Source organism: Carettochelys insculpta, chromosome 18, assembly GCF_033958435.1.
Source record: "Carettochelys insculpta isolate YL-2023 chromosome 18, ASM3395843v1, whole genome shotgun sequence".
NCBI classification, from domain to species: domain Eukaryota; kingdom Metazoa; phylum Chordata; order Testudines; family Carettochelyidae; genus Carettochelys; species Carettochelys insculpta.
In genome coordinates, this window is record NC_134154.1 from 24,011,269 (window position 1) to 24,023,867 (window position 12,599).

The 12,599-nt window shown below is 56.4% G+C and overlaps 1 protein-coding gene across 13 annotated transcripts in view; it reads left to right on the forward strand.

The window, feature by feature from the left end:
* NCOR2 (nuclear receptor corepressor 2) overlaps positions 1–12,599 on the forward strand; it is a 446,369-nt gene that overhangs the window by 414,280 nt on the left and 19,490 nt on the right. For 9 of the 13 annotated variants that reach the window (XM_075012373.1, XM_075012370.1, XM_075012376.1 and 6 more), the window contains 6 exons: positions 3,674–3,901; positions 4,416–4,670; positions 9,652–9,801; positions 10,329–10,445; positions 10,624–10,786; positions 11,597–12,150. In XM_075012373.1, coding sequence (XP_074868474.1) covers positions 3,674–3,901; positions 4,416–4,670; positions 9,652–9,801; positions 10,329–10,445; positions 10,624–10,786; positions 11,597–12,150 — 1,467 coding nt within the window. The remainder of the gene's footprint in view (positions 1–3,673; positions 3,902–4,415; positions 4,671–9,651; positions 9,802–10,328; positions 10,446–10,623; positions 10,787–11,596; positions 12,151–12,599) is intronic. The other 4 variants (XM_075012379.1, XM_075012382.1, XM_075012384.1 and 1 more) reach the window with 2 other exon arrangements.

Here is a 12,599-nt window from a genome sequence, read left to right on the forward strand (position 1 = left end):
GGGGGCGTCCCAGGCACAAGGTGTAGTTAGACTGCTGTCTCCTTTCCCATGGGGCTGGTGAGTTTAAAGGAGCCCCGGGGAAGCCTTAAAGGGGCCTGCCTGGTATCAGTCAAGGCCATTAAAGGTCGCTCATGTTGGGCACCCAAGAAAATTCAGGCCAGAGTGCTCACCCAGCGGGATTTCCCTCTGACTGAGCTGTGAACATGGGAAGTCCAGCCCTTCCCTTCTCACTGCGAGCGCGCGAGCGAATGCCCTGGCCTTCAGTATGTCCAACAGCACAAGGCCCCGCCAGCGCTTGCTTTTCTCTAGCAGGCGACAAGCCATGCCATTGCAGGCAGGGGCGATTCTCTGGCCACCTTTCTGTGTCATCCGGCTAGACGTAGGGTCGTCGCCCCCACAGGCTCAAGAGCCAGGTCAGTTGCTGAAAGGGAACAAGCTGCCTCATTTCAGAGAGAGGCCCTTGGGCGGGCTGGTTTCTCCATGTCTCCTGTGTGTGGCAGACATGCAGCACTGCGGCTGGGGAGGCTACACACAGAGACAAGTATCAGAGAGGTAGCCGTGTTAGTCTGCATCTTCAAAAACAAGTCCTGTGGCACCTCAGAGACTAAAAGATATTTTGGAGCATAAGCTTATGCTCCAAAATATCTGTTAGTCTCTGAGGTGCCACAGAACTTCTTGTTGTTTCTACATACAGACTCCCAACCAAGAGTCAAATAATGTTATTCGTCCAGGATAGACCCATAATTACGTGTGTCTCTAGATCGGGGTGGGCACTCATTTTTGCTAGGGGGCCGCTCCATGAATTTTGGAAAGGGGTTGGGGCTGCACCCTTTTTATTCATGCAGTTACTCTGTTGCAGGGGCAGGTGAGATACGGCCCATGGGCTGGAGACACCTGCAGCCTGCCTCTGACCTGCATCCTATCTATTTCCCACTGCCGGGCTTGCTGTCAGAGCTGGGACCAGCAGGCTATTTAAATAGCCACAGGAGCTCCAGGTCCCAGCCAGGAGCACCATAACAGTGGGCATGGGAGCCATGAGTCCAGAGTCCCTTAAACTGCTGCTATTTAAAGGGTTCCCAGCCACTGCTGCTACAGCGCCCCCTGGTGGTTGCCTGGGGTTCCTGCAACTATTTAAAAATCCCAAGGCTCCTGGATGTAAATAGCATGTGGGCCAGAAGCTGCCCACGGGCTGGATCCAAGTGTTAGGCAGGCTGGATCCAGCCCACGGGTCATATGTTGCCCACCCCTGCTCTGGATGCTGGTTGCCCTTATGCCCAGGAAGTACACGGTCAGGGGGCTGCAAAGGTGACTCCTGGCATCCTTCTTCTGGGTTGCAAGGAGCTGTTCTGGGTCGCTTTGTTCTTCCCCGGTGCCCCTGGCAGGTTTGATGTGAAGGGCTGAGATTTCGCTAAAACAGGGAAGCGGCAATTCAAGCCTGAGAAGTTTCCAGGGTTATTTCTGTGTCAGCGAAAAGCCTTTTGTGAAGGCAATGAACCAGCCCTGCAGGGCTGGAACCCCGAACGTTACTGAAGGGGCGAGTGCGTAAGAACGAGGCGGTGAAGTGGAGCAGCTTAGCTTTGATGTCTGACCCGGAGCAGGTTGAGTCAGCCCTAAAGAATCTTCCAGCTGTGGAATTTCAGCCTGTTCCCGGTCTGCGAGCGGGTCACCGCTTTTCTCGCGTGTATTTGTTGTTGGGGAAATGACGGGCAGGCTCACGTCTCTGAACAGCTCAGGGTCTGCGACTGGTTTGGTGCAAGAAATGGACAGTCCAGCTGTTTTGATTGGACCCTGGGGTCACATGGCATGTTTCCCTCCCCAGCATGGACAGGCAGAGCCTCAGGGTTCGTGGTTGCAGAGTAGCTAGCCTGGTGATATTCACCCTGCTCAGAGGGGGAGCACAAGACCCATGTGCCCCCCGAGCACCAGCTCGGAGCTAATAGAGATGCCAGAGGAGTTTGACGTTGTTCCAGCCGCTTCTCCGTGTGTTACGAGAGTGTGTACAGCTCCCAGTGGTGCTCAGGGGGACAGCTGTTGTCAGAGTCATCCTGAGCCCTGTTTCATCATGTTTGTTCTGAGTTTCCAGGGTCGCTTTTTCCCCCTCTGGCAGCGTTACCCTCTCTGCAGCCAGCAGAGGGTCCTGACACGGCATTGGCTACAGGGCCCCGCTGCCCTATGCTCAGATGGGTCAGGTTCCTGGGACTGCACCAGGAGAGCGTGTTGGTCAGATGTCCCTTGGCACCTGGCTGGGCCCACATGGAGGCTAAGTGAGGGCAAATGTGAGATCCATTCAGAGCAAAGTGGGAGGAAAGCAGGGCAAGATTCTGGGGAGCTCTGTGTGGAAATGGGAGAAGATGAGCCTCTGCTGGCTGTGAAGATTGGCTTTTGTCATTGTCTCCAAAACATTGCTTGTGGGTAGGTCCCTGAGCACCGGAGCCCAAGCCTGCAATCCAGGGCATCTTCAGCTCGAATCGTGGCTCAGATGCCGATGCAGAGCAGATCTTAGGCAAGCTCCTTCCCTCTGTGCTTCTGTGCTCTGAACTGTAATAACAGGGCTGCTTATTTCCTGCCCTCTCATGGGGGCTGGGGATTTCATTGTTTGGAAAGGGTTTGAAGACCAATAGGCAAATGCATCACTGACGTGAATGAAGGTAACTGTCAGTGTCCAGGAACAGTGACTCCCGTTTCTGTCACGTTGGAGTCGTAACCCCTTGACCTGAGGGTGAATTGCCCCCAAAAGTGCTACTGTGGGAGAGCTTTTCGCTCTCCTTGTGCAAGCCTTTGCTCTGACCGATCTTGCCCAGGGGATCCACTCAGACTTGTTGCGTCTTGTGGCTGCGCAGCGTTCATCTCCTGAGCGTCGGGCCTCGCCATTCAAAAGGAAGAATGAACCGGGAGGGGTCGAGGTTGACATAAAACCATACGTGCCGTGGGCAGAACGGGAGAGCAGAGCTCTGAGATTCAGTGCGGCTGCTTCCAGTGGGACGCTGCTCCTCCTCTGACACACAGAGGCGTTTTCAGAAATTGTCCCGCTGGCCGTGCGCGCAGGCCAGATTCTGACCCCCCGTAAACTAAGGCAGCTCCTGTTGGAGACCATGGCAGTCAGCAGCATGACCCTGAGGAAGAATAGGCCCAGTAGGTTTGAACAGAGAGATTGAAACGCCCCCTTGATTTTACACATAGCTCAATGTCCGTGTCATAATGGGCAGGTCGGCAGAGGAAAGCGAGGAGCAGTGTTCCCTGGAGGCTGAGCGCTTGAGCGGCCACCCGGGAGAGAGTCACGGGTGGTCCAGCTGATGAGCAGAGCACCCACAGCTGGCAGCGTGTGTGTCTATTGGTGGTGTACATCCACACGTGCCTTGGTACATGTAACAATTTATTCTGCCCACAGATGGGAAAAATGAGAAGGATCCCTGTGGGGTGGGCGGGGAGCCCTTCATTTGTAGATGTAATGTTCAGATCAAGGGCCATGTTCTCCCTTTGGAGCAGAGCAGTGGGGCCCCAGCCAGCCCGGAGTTTCTGCGTGTGATCATCACAGTGTGAATAAACTCAGCATCGTCATAAGAGGAAGGAGGGTTCCCTGTACAGGAAGCCGGGCCTGGCCTTAGGAGGGCAAAGCTTGGCTGGGGTGTGTTTTCACATGGACTCCTCTGGCTTCATTATTTTGCTTCTGCAGGGAGCATCACAGCTGGGAAGCCGGTGTCTCAGGACAGAAAGATCACCCCCACGACGAGAGACATCACCAATTCCAAGTCTCCCCACCCTGCTCTGTCGGACCATCACCATCCCATCTCCCCATATGAACATTTACTCCGGGGAATGAGTGGTGTCGATTTGTACCGAGGACACATTCCACTGGCCTTCGACCCTGCTGCAATCCCCAGGGGAATTCAACTGGAAGCAGGTACTCCTGGACTGGGGGGGACTGGGCAGGAGCCGTCTCTGGTCAGCTGGGCAAAACATCTGCCCTTGGTACCATTGCCGTGAGTGTGGCGTGAGCCCAGGGAGCTCTGAGTAGTGTAGCCGAGAGTAGAATGGGACCCTCTCTGTTCTGGTCCATTTCATAGTGAGCAATGGGAACAGACTTTCAATGCAGGGCTCCTTGGAGGCTGAGTAACTCTTTGGCTTAACGCCATGTCTCGAATGAGCGCTGCTGCTCCTGGCAGACGGAGGCCCTGGGGCAGCAAAAAGCCCTCTTCCTGCACTCACATGCCCACTGTGCTGATGTCTCTGGTGCGTGGCCTGGGCCTACCCCGCCGAAGGTTCCTGTGCTCACTGATCCAGGCCTGGGCTGTTCCCAGGTCGCCTTCCCTCCCAACTGATGCTCTGAAGTCCCACGGCTTTCGAGTCAGACTCCGCCACCCTCTTGCAGGTCTGCACGACCTGGGAAACTGACTCGTCTGAATCTTCTCTTGTAGCTGCTGCTTACTACTTGCCCAGGCACCTTGCTCCAAGCCCGACGTACCCCCACCTCTACCCCCCGTACCTCATCAGAGGCTACCCAGACACAGCCGCCATGGAGAACAGGCAGACCATCATCAACGACTACATCACCTCCCAGCAGATGCACCAGAACGCCGCCGCCACTGCCATGGCTCAACGGGCAGACATGCTGCGCGGCCTCTCGCCCCGGGACCCCTCGCTGGCTCTCAACTATGCTGCAGGTCATCAAAGTATGAAGCTGGGCGGGGGGTGGGGCAGCACCTGAGCCATCTGTGCACAGGCTGTTCGTTTTTTGATGCCCAGTAGCGCCTTTGGGTTCCCAGGCCCGTATCCGGTGCAGGCAGGAGACCTGGGGCAGGAGTTTGATCAACTCTCGTAAGTTAAAGAGGGCCAATGCTTGGGGCACAATGCAGCCTCTGGCGGTCAGCCTCCAGGCCCGGGTCTACACGGTCAGGCTACGTCTACACTGCCCCGGAAGATTGACCCGCTCAGGTGTTTCAGTCGACCCCGTACTCGTCGCGAGACACGAGGAGTAAGGGAGGCCGACGGGAGAAACTCTTCCATCGACCTGCCCCGGTACGGACGGCTAAGTTAGCCGAGCGCAGAGCCTTTGATTTTAGCTCCGCAATTGCCGTAGCTAGCGTTGCGTATCAGTGGTCAACCTACTTTGCCTGGTGTGGCTGTAGCCTCAGAGCTACAGCGCCCTCAGTCACACTCTAAGAACGGCCAGAGACGGCGCATGGAAGCCATGGGGCCGACAGCCACCGCGGGCCCTGTGGCAGGGTAGGAGGGGGGCTGAGGGCAGTCAGCCCTGAGTGCTGCCCAGACCACAGTGCTGGCCCCCCTGGCCAAGCAAAGCAGCGCTGCTGCGGCACTTCAAAGGGGCCTGGAGCTCCAGCCACTGCCAAAGCAGCAGCAACCAGATCTCCAGGCCCTGGGGCAACTGCCCCCTTTGCCCCTGCATCAGTGGGCCTGCTTTGGTGCCAGGGCTTAGAGTGGAGCTGGGCGCCGAAGCCGAGGGACGGGGGTGGGCGCAGAGCCCCACTCCACAGCAGTGTCCGTGCAGCTGTTCTGAGAGGGCCCCTGCACATGGGAGTCCCGCGAGGTGGGCAGGGGGTCAGTGTTCACAGGGGAGGTCTCAGAGTGCGCGACCCTGCTCTTACACGTCCCGCCCGATTCCTGGAGGAGACCCCGCACTGTGATTCCCAGCGCTCTTAACGTGCTCCCGCCTCCCGGCTCTGCACAGCTCCTGCTCACCCCCACCCCCGCCTCTGGCTCTGGCTCAACCTCCCTGGTCCTGGTTCAGCCCCCTGCCAGCTCACCACCCGTGCGCAGCTCCGGCTCATGCCCATGCCTGCGCCTGGCTCTGGCTCTCCACCCCTCACGCATGACTCCAGCTCACCCCCTGCCCGCGCTGGTTCAAACCCCTCACACGCGCTCCAGTTCCATCCTCCCTCCCCAGTTTAAGCCGCCTGCCCCTGCCCCTGCCCCTGCCCCTGCCCGCGCAGCTCCGGTTCAACCCCACTGCTAGCTCAGCACCTGCGCCCGGCTCTGGTTCTGGCTCAACCCCTTGCCCTCCCCCCCGCAGCCCAACTCACCACCTGAGCAGGGCTCCAGCTCACCAGCCCTGCACACAGCTCTGGCTCAACTTCACCCCCCTGCAGCCCTAACCCACCCCAGGCTCATCCCCTCCCACTGCCCCAACCCACTGCCAGGCTTAACCCTCCCCAAATGCCCCCCACTCCAGGACTTACCCTTCTGCTGCTTCCCAGGCTGCAGAACGTGGGTTCTGCTGGGGAAAAAGCTGTACCCTCCCTTATGCGAAATCCGGGTTTACGCGAGGGCATGCGGAGCAGAACCCTCAGGTACTCTGGTATCAGAGGGGTAGCCATGTTAGTCTGGATCTGTAGAGCAACGAAGGGTCCTGTGGCACCTTATAGACTAACAGAAAAGTTTAGAGCATGAGCTTTCGTGAGTTAACTCACGAAAGCTCATGCTCTAAACTCAGGTACTCTGGGACCTTACTGTCTTGCGGAAGCTAGCTCCGGAAAGCGTGGGGTCAGGCAGAAGGATGACTTAGTGGGGGGCCAGATTACTTGAGCAGCCCCATTGACTTCAGTTGTGCAGTGAGTAAGGACTCCACAGCCTGGCCCGGAGCATTTTTACAGCTCTTGCAAGGATAAAAAATGCCGTATGAGTGCGAAGCGTAGTTGTTACTAATGAGAGGAGCTTGCTCGGTCGGTTGTTCTGTCTGTCTAACATGGCTTGCGTCGTCTAAAGCAGGGGCGAGCAAACATTTTACTTCCGGTTTGGCTTTTCACCCCCGCAATTCGCCACTTTTCATCCCCGCAAGTAGCAGCTTTCTTCCCCACCCTCAGCCCCCCTCTAATGGGATCCAAACTGACAGAAATGTGGGTTATGTTCATAGAAAAAACCCCTTTGGGCACGTGTAAGAGCCCAAGGTTGTAGAAGGTAAACCGTGCTGAATCGGCATTTCCCTGTGAGTACGCACCCACGCAAATAGTCACAGCTCTCAGCATTTGTAATGAGGTGGAGGAACCCAAGACCCAGCAGCTCACCGTGCTGTGACGCCCTGTTATGAAATTTCACACCCCTCCCCGCAGGGGCCTGTCCCTGCTTTGCACACCCCTGTTCTAGAGCAGTTGAGCTCTGACTTTCCAGACCTTCTGAATGGACTCCCGCTGCCCCGGGTCTGTAGCTCCGTAAAGCAGTATTTGTCCTGTTGCCCGGTGGGATCATTGTCTGCTCTGGCTGGGATGGTGGTCCCATTCTGTGCAAACTGATCTCTGCCTGCCCATTGCCAAGTGAAAGTGACTCTCTTGTACAGGTCTTCATATGTGTGCTGAGCTGAGCTGGGCCTTGGCAGCTCAGTGTAAACCCTGGCTTTGCGGAGAAGGCAAATGAGACCTGTTGGGAGGCATCTCTCAGGAAAGACCAAGGGGCCTGTCTCACTCATGGTTCTGAGCAGGTGCCTGTCCTTGTGCTCAGATCTGTGTAGGATACTGTGAGTCCCCTTCCCACCCGCCGCTGAAAGCCCCCACAGGGTGTCTGGGATTCCCCTTTGACTCTGGCACTGAAATGTGTACATAGGTTGTGCCATTACCAGCAGAACAAGCCAATCTGAGCTCAGTGCCCCATTCCAGCAGCCTCTCTGCCCCCACACTTGGGCTCCGACCCCGCCCTTCTCGTGCCCGGCGTGCACACAAGGGGGTGTCGACACCATCGCGGAAAGGCATCTGAAGAGGCCACTTAGCCCAGCCACCCGCCCTGCTGCGAGAGCGAGCCCAGCCAGCCCTGACAGGGCTTTGTCCAACCTAAGCTGCGCAAGCTGTGTGGCCACGCAGCTTCCCTGTAGGCCCCACTTAATGGGGGGAATATCTCTCCCCAGCCCTTGGAGCTGGTGGGCCAGCAGGGCGGAGTCCCTACCCACCGCCCCTGCATGGGGCTGTCACAACTGGGCAACGGGCTCAGCAAGGAGGCCCAGCCCACCTCCCCATCTTGGCCCCCCTCCCACACCCCAAAGGCCTCATCCCTGGCCCCACCCAAAAGCGGAGAATTGCAGCCTGGAGTCTGTACCCACTCCTGTACTCCAGCCCAGAGCTGCTCCTGTACTGTAAACCCGCCCGCCAGAGCCCTCCGCCCCAGCCCTAAGCCCCTCCACTCCAGCTCCACTCTAGAGCACATCTCCCCAACCAGGGGCCTCACATTCCTGCACCCAGCCGTGAGCCCCCTCACGCACCGCGAACCTCTTGGCCCCACTCCTGCCCCAGGGATTTTAGGTGCACCAGTGTGCAGGTGAGGTGTCGCACATCATCTGCACGTCGCACCTGAGAATTCATTCTGCCCAGGTGGGGGAAATTAGAGGGAACGTCGTGTCCAACCTCCTCTTAAGAATCTCCCATGAAAGGGGATTGCACAGCCTCCTGTGGAAGCCAGCCCCAGAGCTCACCAGTCCTTGGTGTTTGCATTTCAGCGAATGCCCGGGGAGGTGGGGGGGTCCCATCCTGCAGCGCTAGACTCCCCAGCTCAGGGCCCGGAAACCAGCCCTGCCAAAGAAGGGGCCCATGGTTCATCCACTTTCGCCGGCCAAGCTGAGTGAAAGGCACCAAGTAAACCCAGGGCAAAATTAGGAAGAGCATTTCCAACAGATCTCGAGAAGTGATTATTCCCCTCTATTCCGCTCTGGTGAGGCCACAGCTGGAGTATTGCGTCCAGTTCTGGGTCCACCGGTATGAATGGATATGGATGCGTTGGAGCCGTCCAGCAGAGGGCATCCGAAATAATTAAGGGGCTGCAGCACATGACCTATGAGGAGAGGCTGAGAGACTTGGGCTAATTTAGTTTATGGAAGAGAAGACTGAGAGGTGATTTGATAATAGCCTTCAGCTTCCTGAAGGGGAGCTCTAAGAGGATGGAGAGAGGCTGTTCTCCTTGGTGACAGATGGCAGAACAAGGAGCAATGGTCTCAAGTTACAGAAGGAGAGGAGTACGTTGGATATTAGGAAAAACTGCTCCAGGAAGGTGGTGAAACACTGGACTGGGTTACCTAGAGAGGTGGTGGAATCTCCATCCCTAGAGTTATTTAAGTCCCAGCTTGACATAGTCCTGGCAGGGATGATTTAGTTGAGGTTGATCCTGCTTTAGGCAGGGGGTTGGACTCGATGACCTCCTGAGGTCCCTTCCAGCCCTAGGATTCTATGAAATTCCTCTTGTGAGAGATGGGACTGAACTGGGAGCTACATGGTGCTCAACCTTCAGCTGGGCCTCCGCTCCAGGTGGATTTTGCCCTCCCATTGTAATCAGCCTGGGGCAGGGACCATCTTTGTGCTCTGTGTCTGTCCAGTTCCTAGTGCTGAGGGGTCCCAGCCTCCCACTGGGTCTTCTAGGTAGAAACAATCAGTTAGGAAAACCCCCAAAGTGTCAGGGCTTAGCAGCAGGCTCTAATATTTCAGTGTTTCCTCTTTAACAACCCGCACCCCAGAGCAGGAAATAGCTTTTCCTCATGCAGCCAGCCACAGCCTATGGGCTGTCCTCTTGCCAGTGTCCCCATCCCAGTTGTGCTTGGGGAGAGTTTGTTTCTGCGTGGTCCTGATTGTCAAGGCTTCCCCCACAAGCATCGCTCTCGGTGCCACCTGGTGTGGAGCAGGGACCTGATTGTCATCCTGACAGTCCTTCCAATTCTCACAACAGGGATCATCGACCTGTCCCAAGTGCCACACCTGCCTGTCCTCGTGCCCCCCACGCCTGGCACCTCTGCTGCCTCCATGGACCGAATCACGTACATCCCCAGCACCCCCCAGACATTCAGCAGCCGGCACAGCAGCTCCCCGCTCTCCCCAGGTAAAGCCTGCAGTGTTGGAATTGCCACCTTGTGATCTTCCTGGAGAGGGTGGGAGGGCAAACCAGCCCCCCACCCTTAAGGGCATTTCCCAGGAACTCCCATTGCTCCCGAATTTCAATGTGGGGAACCCAGAGCGGTGATTTGGTCACAAGTCCCCACGTCTCTTTCCACGCCCATAGTACTCCCCATCCAAGGATCTCCAAGCCCGTGAGATGTACATATTAAACCAGCAGGGGAAGGGAGCTGGTCTTGTGCCAGAGGCGGGAAAAGAACCTGGAAATTGCATGAGTAAAAGTGCACGGCTGTCCTACTTTGGGCACAGTTCGAAAAGTGCAGTCAATAGAGATCGTGGTCAGAGTGTGGCCTGTGGGTCGCCCAGGCAGTACCCCAGTGCAGGTGGTGTCAGGCCCCAGCATCTGGTTGAGGAAGCTTGCACAGAGATCCTGTAGCTGCAACGTTCAAGAGCGGAGGTTGTCCAAGAGTTCAGCTGGTGGGGCCCCCATCACTGGCTGCTGTTCAATTCCAGGAGGCCCCGCGCACATGACCAAACAGACAGGCACGTCGGCGTCCGAGCGGGAGAGGGAGCGGGAGAAATCCTTCCTAGCAGCCACCACCGTGGAGCACGCACCCATCTGGAGGCCAGGTAAGCTTGGAGGAACCTGGTGCGTACACTCAGTGCACAGCAGCGGCACCACCGGTGGCCAGATCCTTTCTAGGAGCCCGGGGAGAGCTCTCTCAGGTTCATGCAGAGCTCCTCCCTAACATTTCTTGCCCCCAGGTTTTCCATAGTGGCTCAGATTCTTGGCTGCATTTTCTTACAGGGACCGAGCAAAGCAGCAGCCGCTCAGCCGCCCCTTCCCACGGTCACCAGCCCTCGCCTGCCTCGCCTCGCACCCATGAGACTGTCCAGCAGCGCCCCAGCGTGCTGCACAACACGGGCATGAAGGCCATCTCGTCGGAGAGCCTCGCCCCGTCGGTTCTGCGGTGGGTATGGGCTTTACTGCTGCTCCCTGGGGTCCTGTTCTCCAAGGGCGGAGGGCTCTGCCTTGTTAAGGATCTAATTCTGCACCACTGACATCAAGAGGGTCACTGATTCCAATGGGAGTGGCCCTACACAGGGTGGGGCTGGCTGATATTGACTGGGGTCTTTTCCTTTTCAAGTAGCTTTTGCTGGGAGCTGCTCCGGGCGGGATGGTTGTGGACTGGCTATTCTGGGCCAAAATACATGGTCGTGCTCAGCCCATGCTCCAGCCCCTGCCTCTGGGAGAAAGTCTTCTTCAGCCTTTTGGTATAAGGCGCCAGGATTTGGCCCATTTGTTCAGTCGCTCCAACTGAGTAATCCCTGTTGCTGTGCGCAGGCCCAGGGAGCCGACGGGATCTACAGGAAGCTACCACCTGATTCCTCTGCTCAGGCTCTGACCACACTGTGCTGGGGCTTTTCTGACCCCCGTTCAGGCTGATGCCCAAGTTTTAAATAGAAACGCAACCACTCTGGTTAAATAAATCCTGGGCAGGTCTCCGCTAGCTTATGCTAGTGCAGATGAGGGGTAACTCTGCTGAGGTCCAAACTGCTGTAAATGGGACCAGACTCAGGCCCCATTTATTTTGTTTTCTGAGTGTTGTGAGCTTCTCTTGTGCCCGTTTGCACAGCTGGGTGTTGGTGCAATTAAGCCCCAAGCAGCACGTGCCGTAGTGCAGAGGCATAGACAGGTATAGGCAGCCTGGGGTTGGGGAAGCTGCAGTGTCTCTCAGCTCCATGGTCCTATGATTTCTGCTTTCTTTTTGGCTTTCAAGATCCTCCTCCACCACCACCACCACCACGTCACCCATCCGCTCCACAGGCTTTCCCACGGCATCCACCCTGCGCTGCTCCGTCAGTGGAGCGGACGGCTACGCAGCCGTGATGGACCCTGCTGTCTTACAGAAAGAGGCATCCAGAGCCCGAGAAGCCAAGGTAGAACGCCCTCAGACTGACAACAACCTTTTCACCTCAAAGCTGCCCAGTGGGGCAGGCCTAGAACAGTCATCGTCACCTATTAAAGCCATGGAGTCCCGGCCCTTGCCAGCCTCTGGGCCAGGTTCTACCCAGCACTATAGCAGAGGACAGGGGAAAAACCAGCCTCATCATCCACCCCTGGATCAGCAGCACGCAGTCTCGGTCAATGAGCAGCACAGTAGAGAAAAGAGTCAAAGTAAATCCTTTTCAATGCAGGAACAGGAGCTCCGAGCACTCGGTAAGACCACCATGACAGCGGCCAGCTTCATAGATGTGATTATCATGCGTCAAATTTCTTGCGATAAGGGGAAGCGAGAAAGACGCTCGCTAAATAACGACTCCACTAGTGATGGTAAGAAATTGGAGGGGCGGGCGCTAGTCCAAGTTTGTGGCCTAAAACCAATTTGTTTTAATTTTTTTTTTTTTTTTTAAACTGCACGTTTTGGTGGTTGGCTGCTCCCACTTCCTGAGTTTTTGGAGTTGGTTATGTTGTTCTGGTGTCTTTATTTTTGTTTGTTTGAAAAATCTTGCCTCCCCTTTAAAAAAAAACACGATTTCCTTTGCCGGTTCTTGCTTTGCAGGTCTTGTTCGTTCCCTGGTCTTTATTTTAAATTCTTGATTTCACTGTAATTAGCAATTCACATGTGTCCTACGCTGAAGAATTGTGGAATAATAACTCAAACAGCAGAGGTGGCTGCAGGTCTGGCCCCTTTGAACTGCTGTGGCAAGGCCACTCCACACAGCAAGGGGTGGCAACGGCACTAAGGACTGACTGCCCTAGGCCCCGCCCCTTCCACCTTT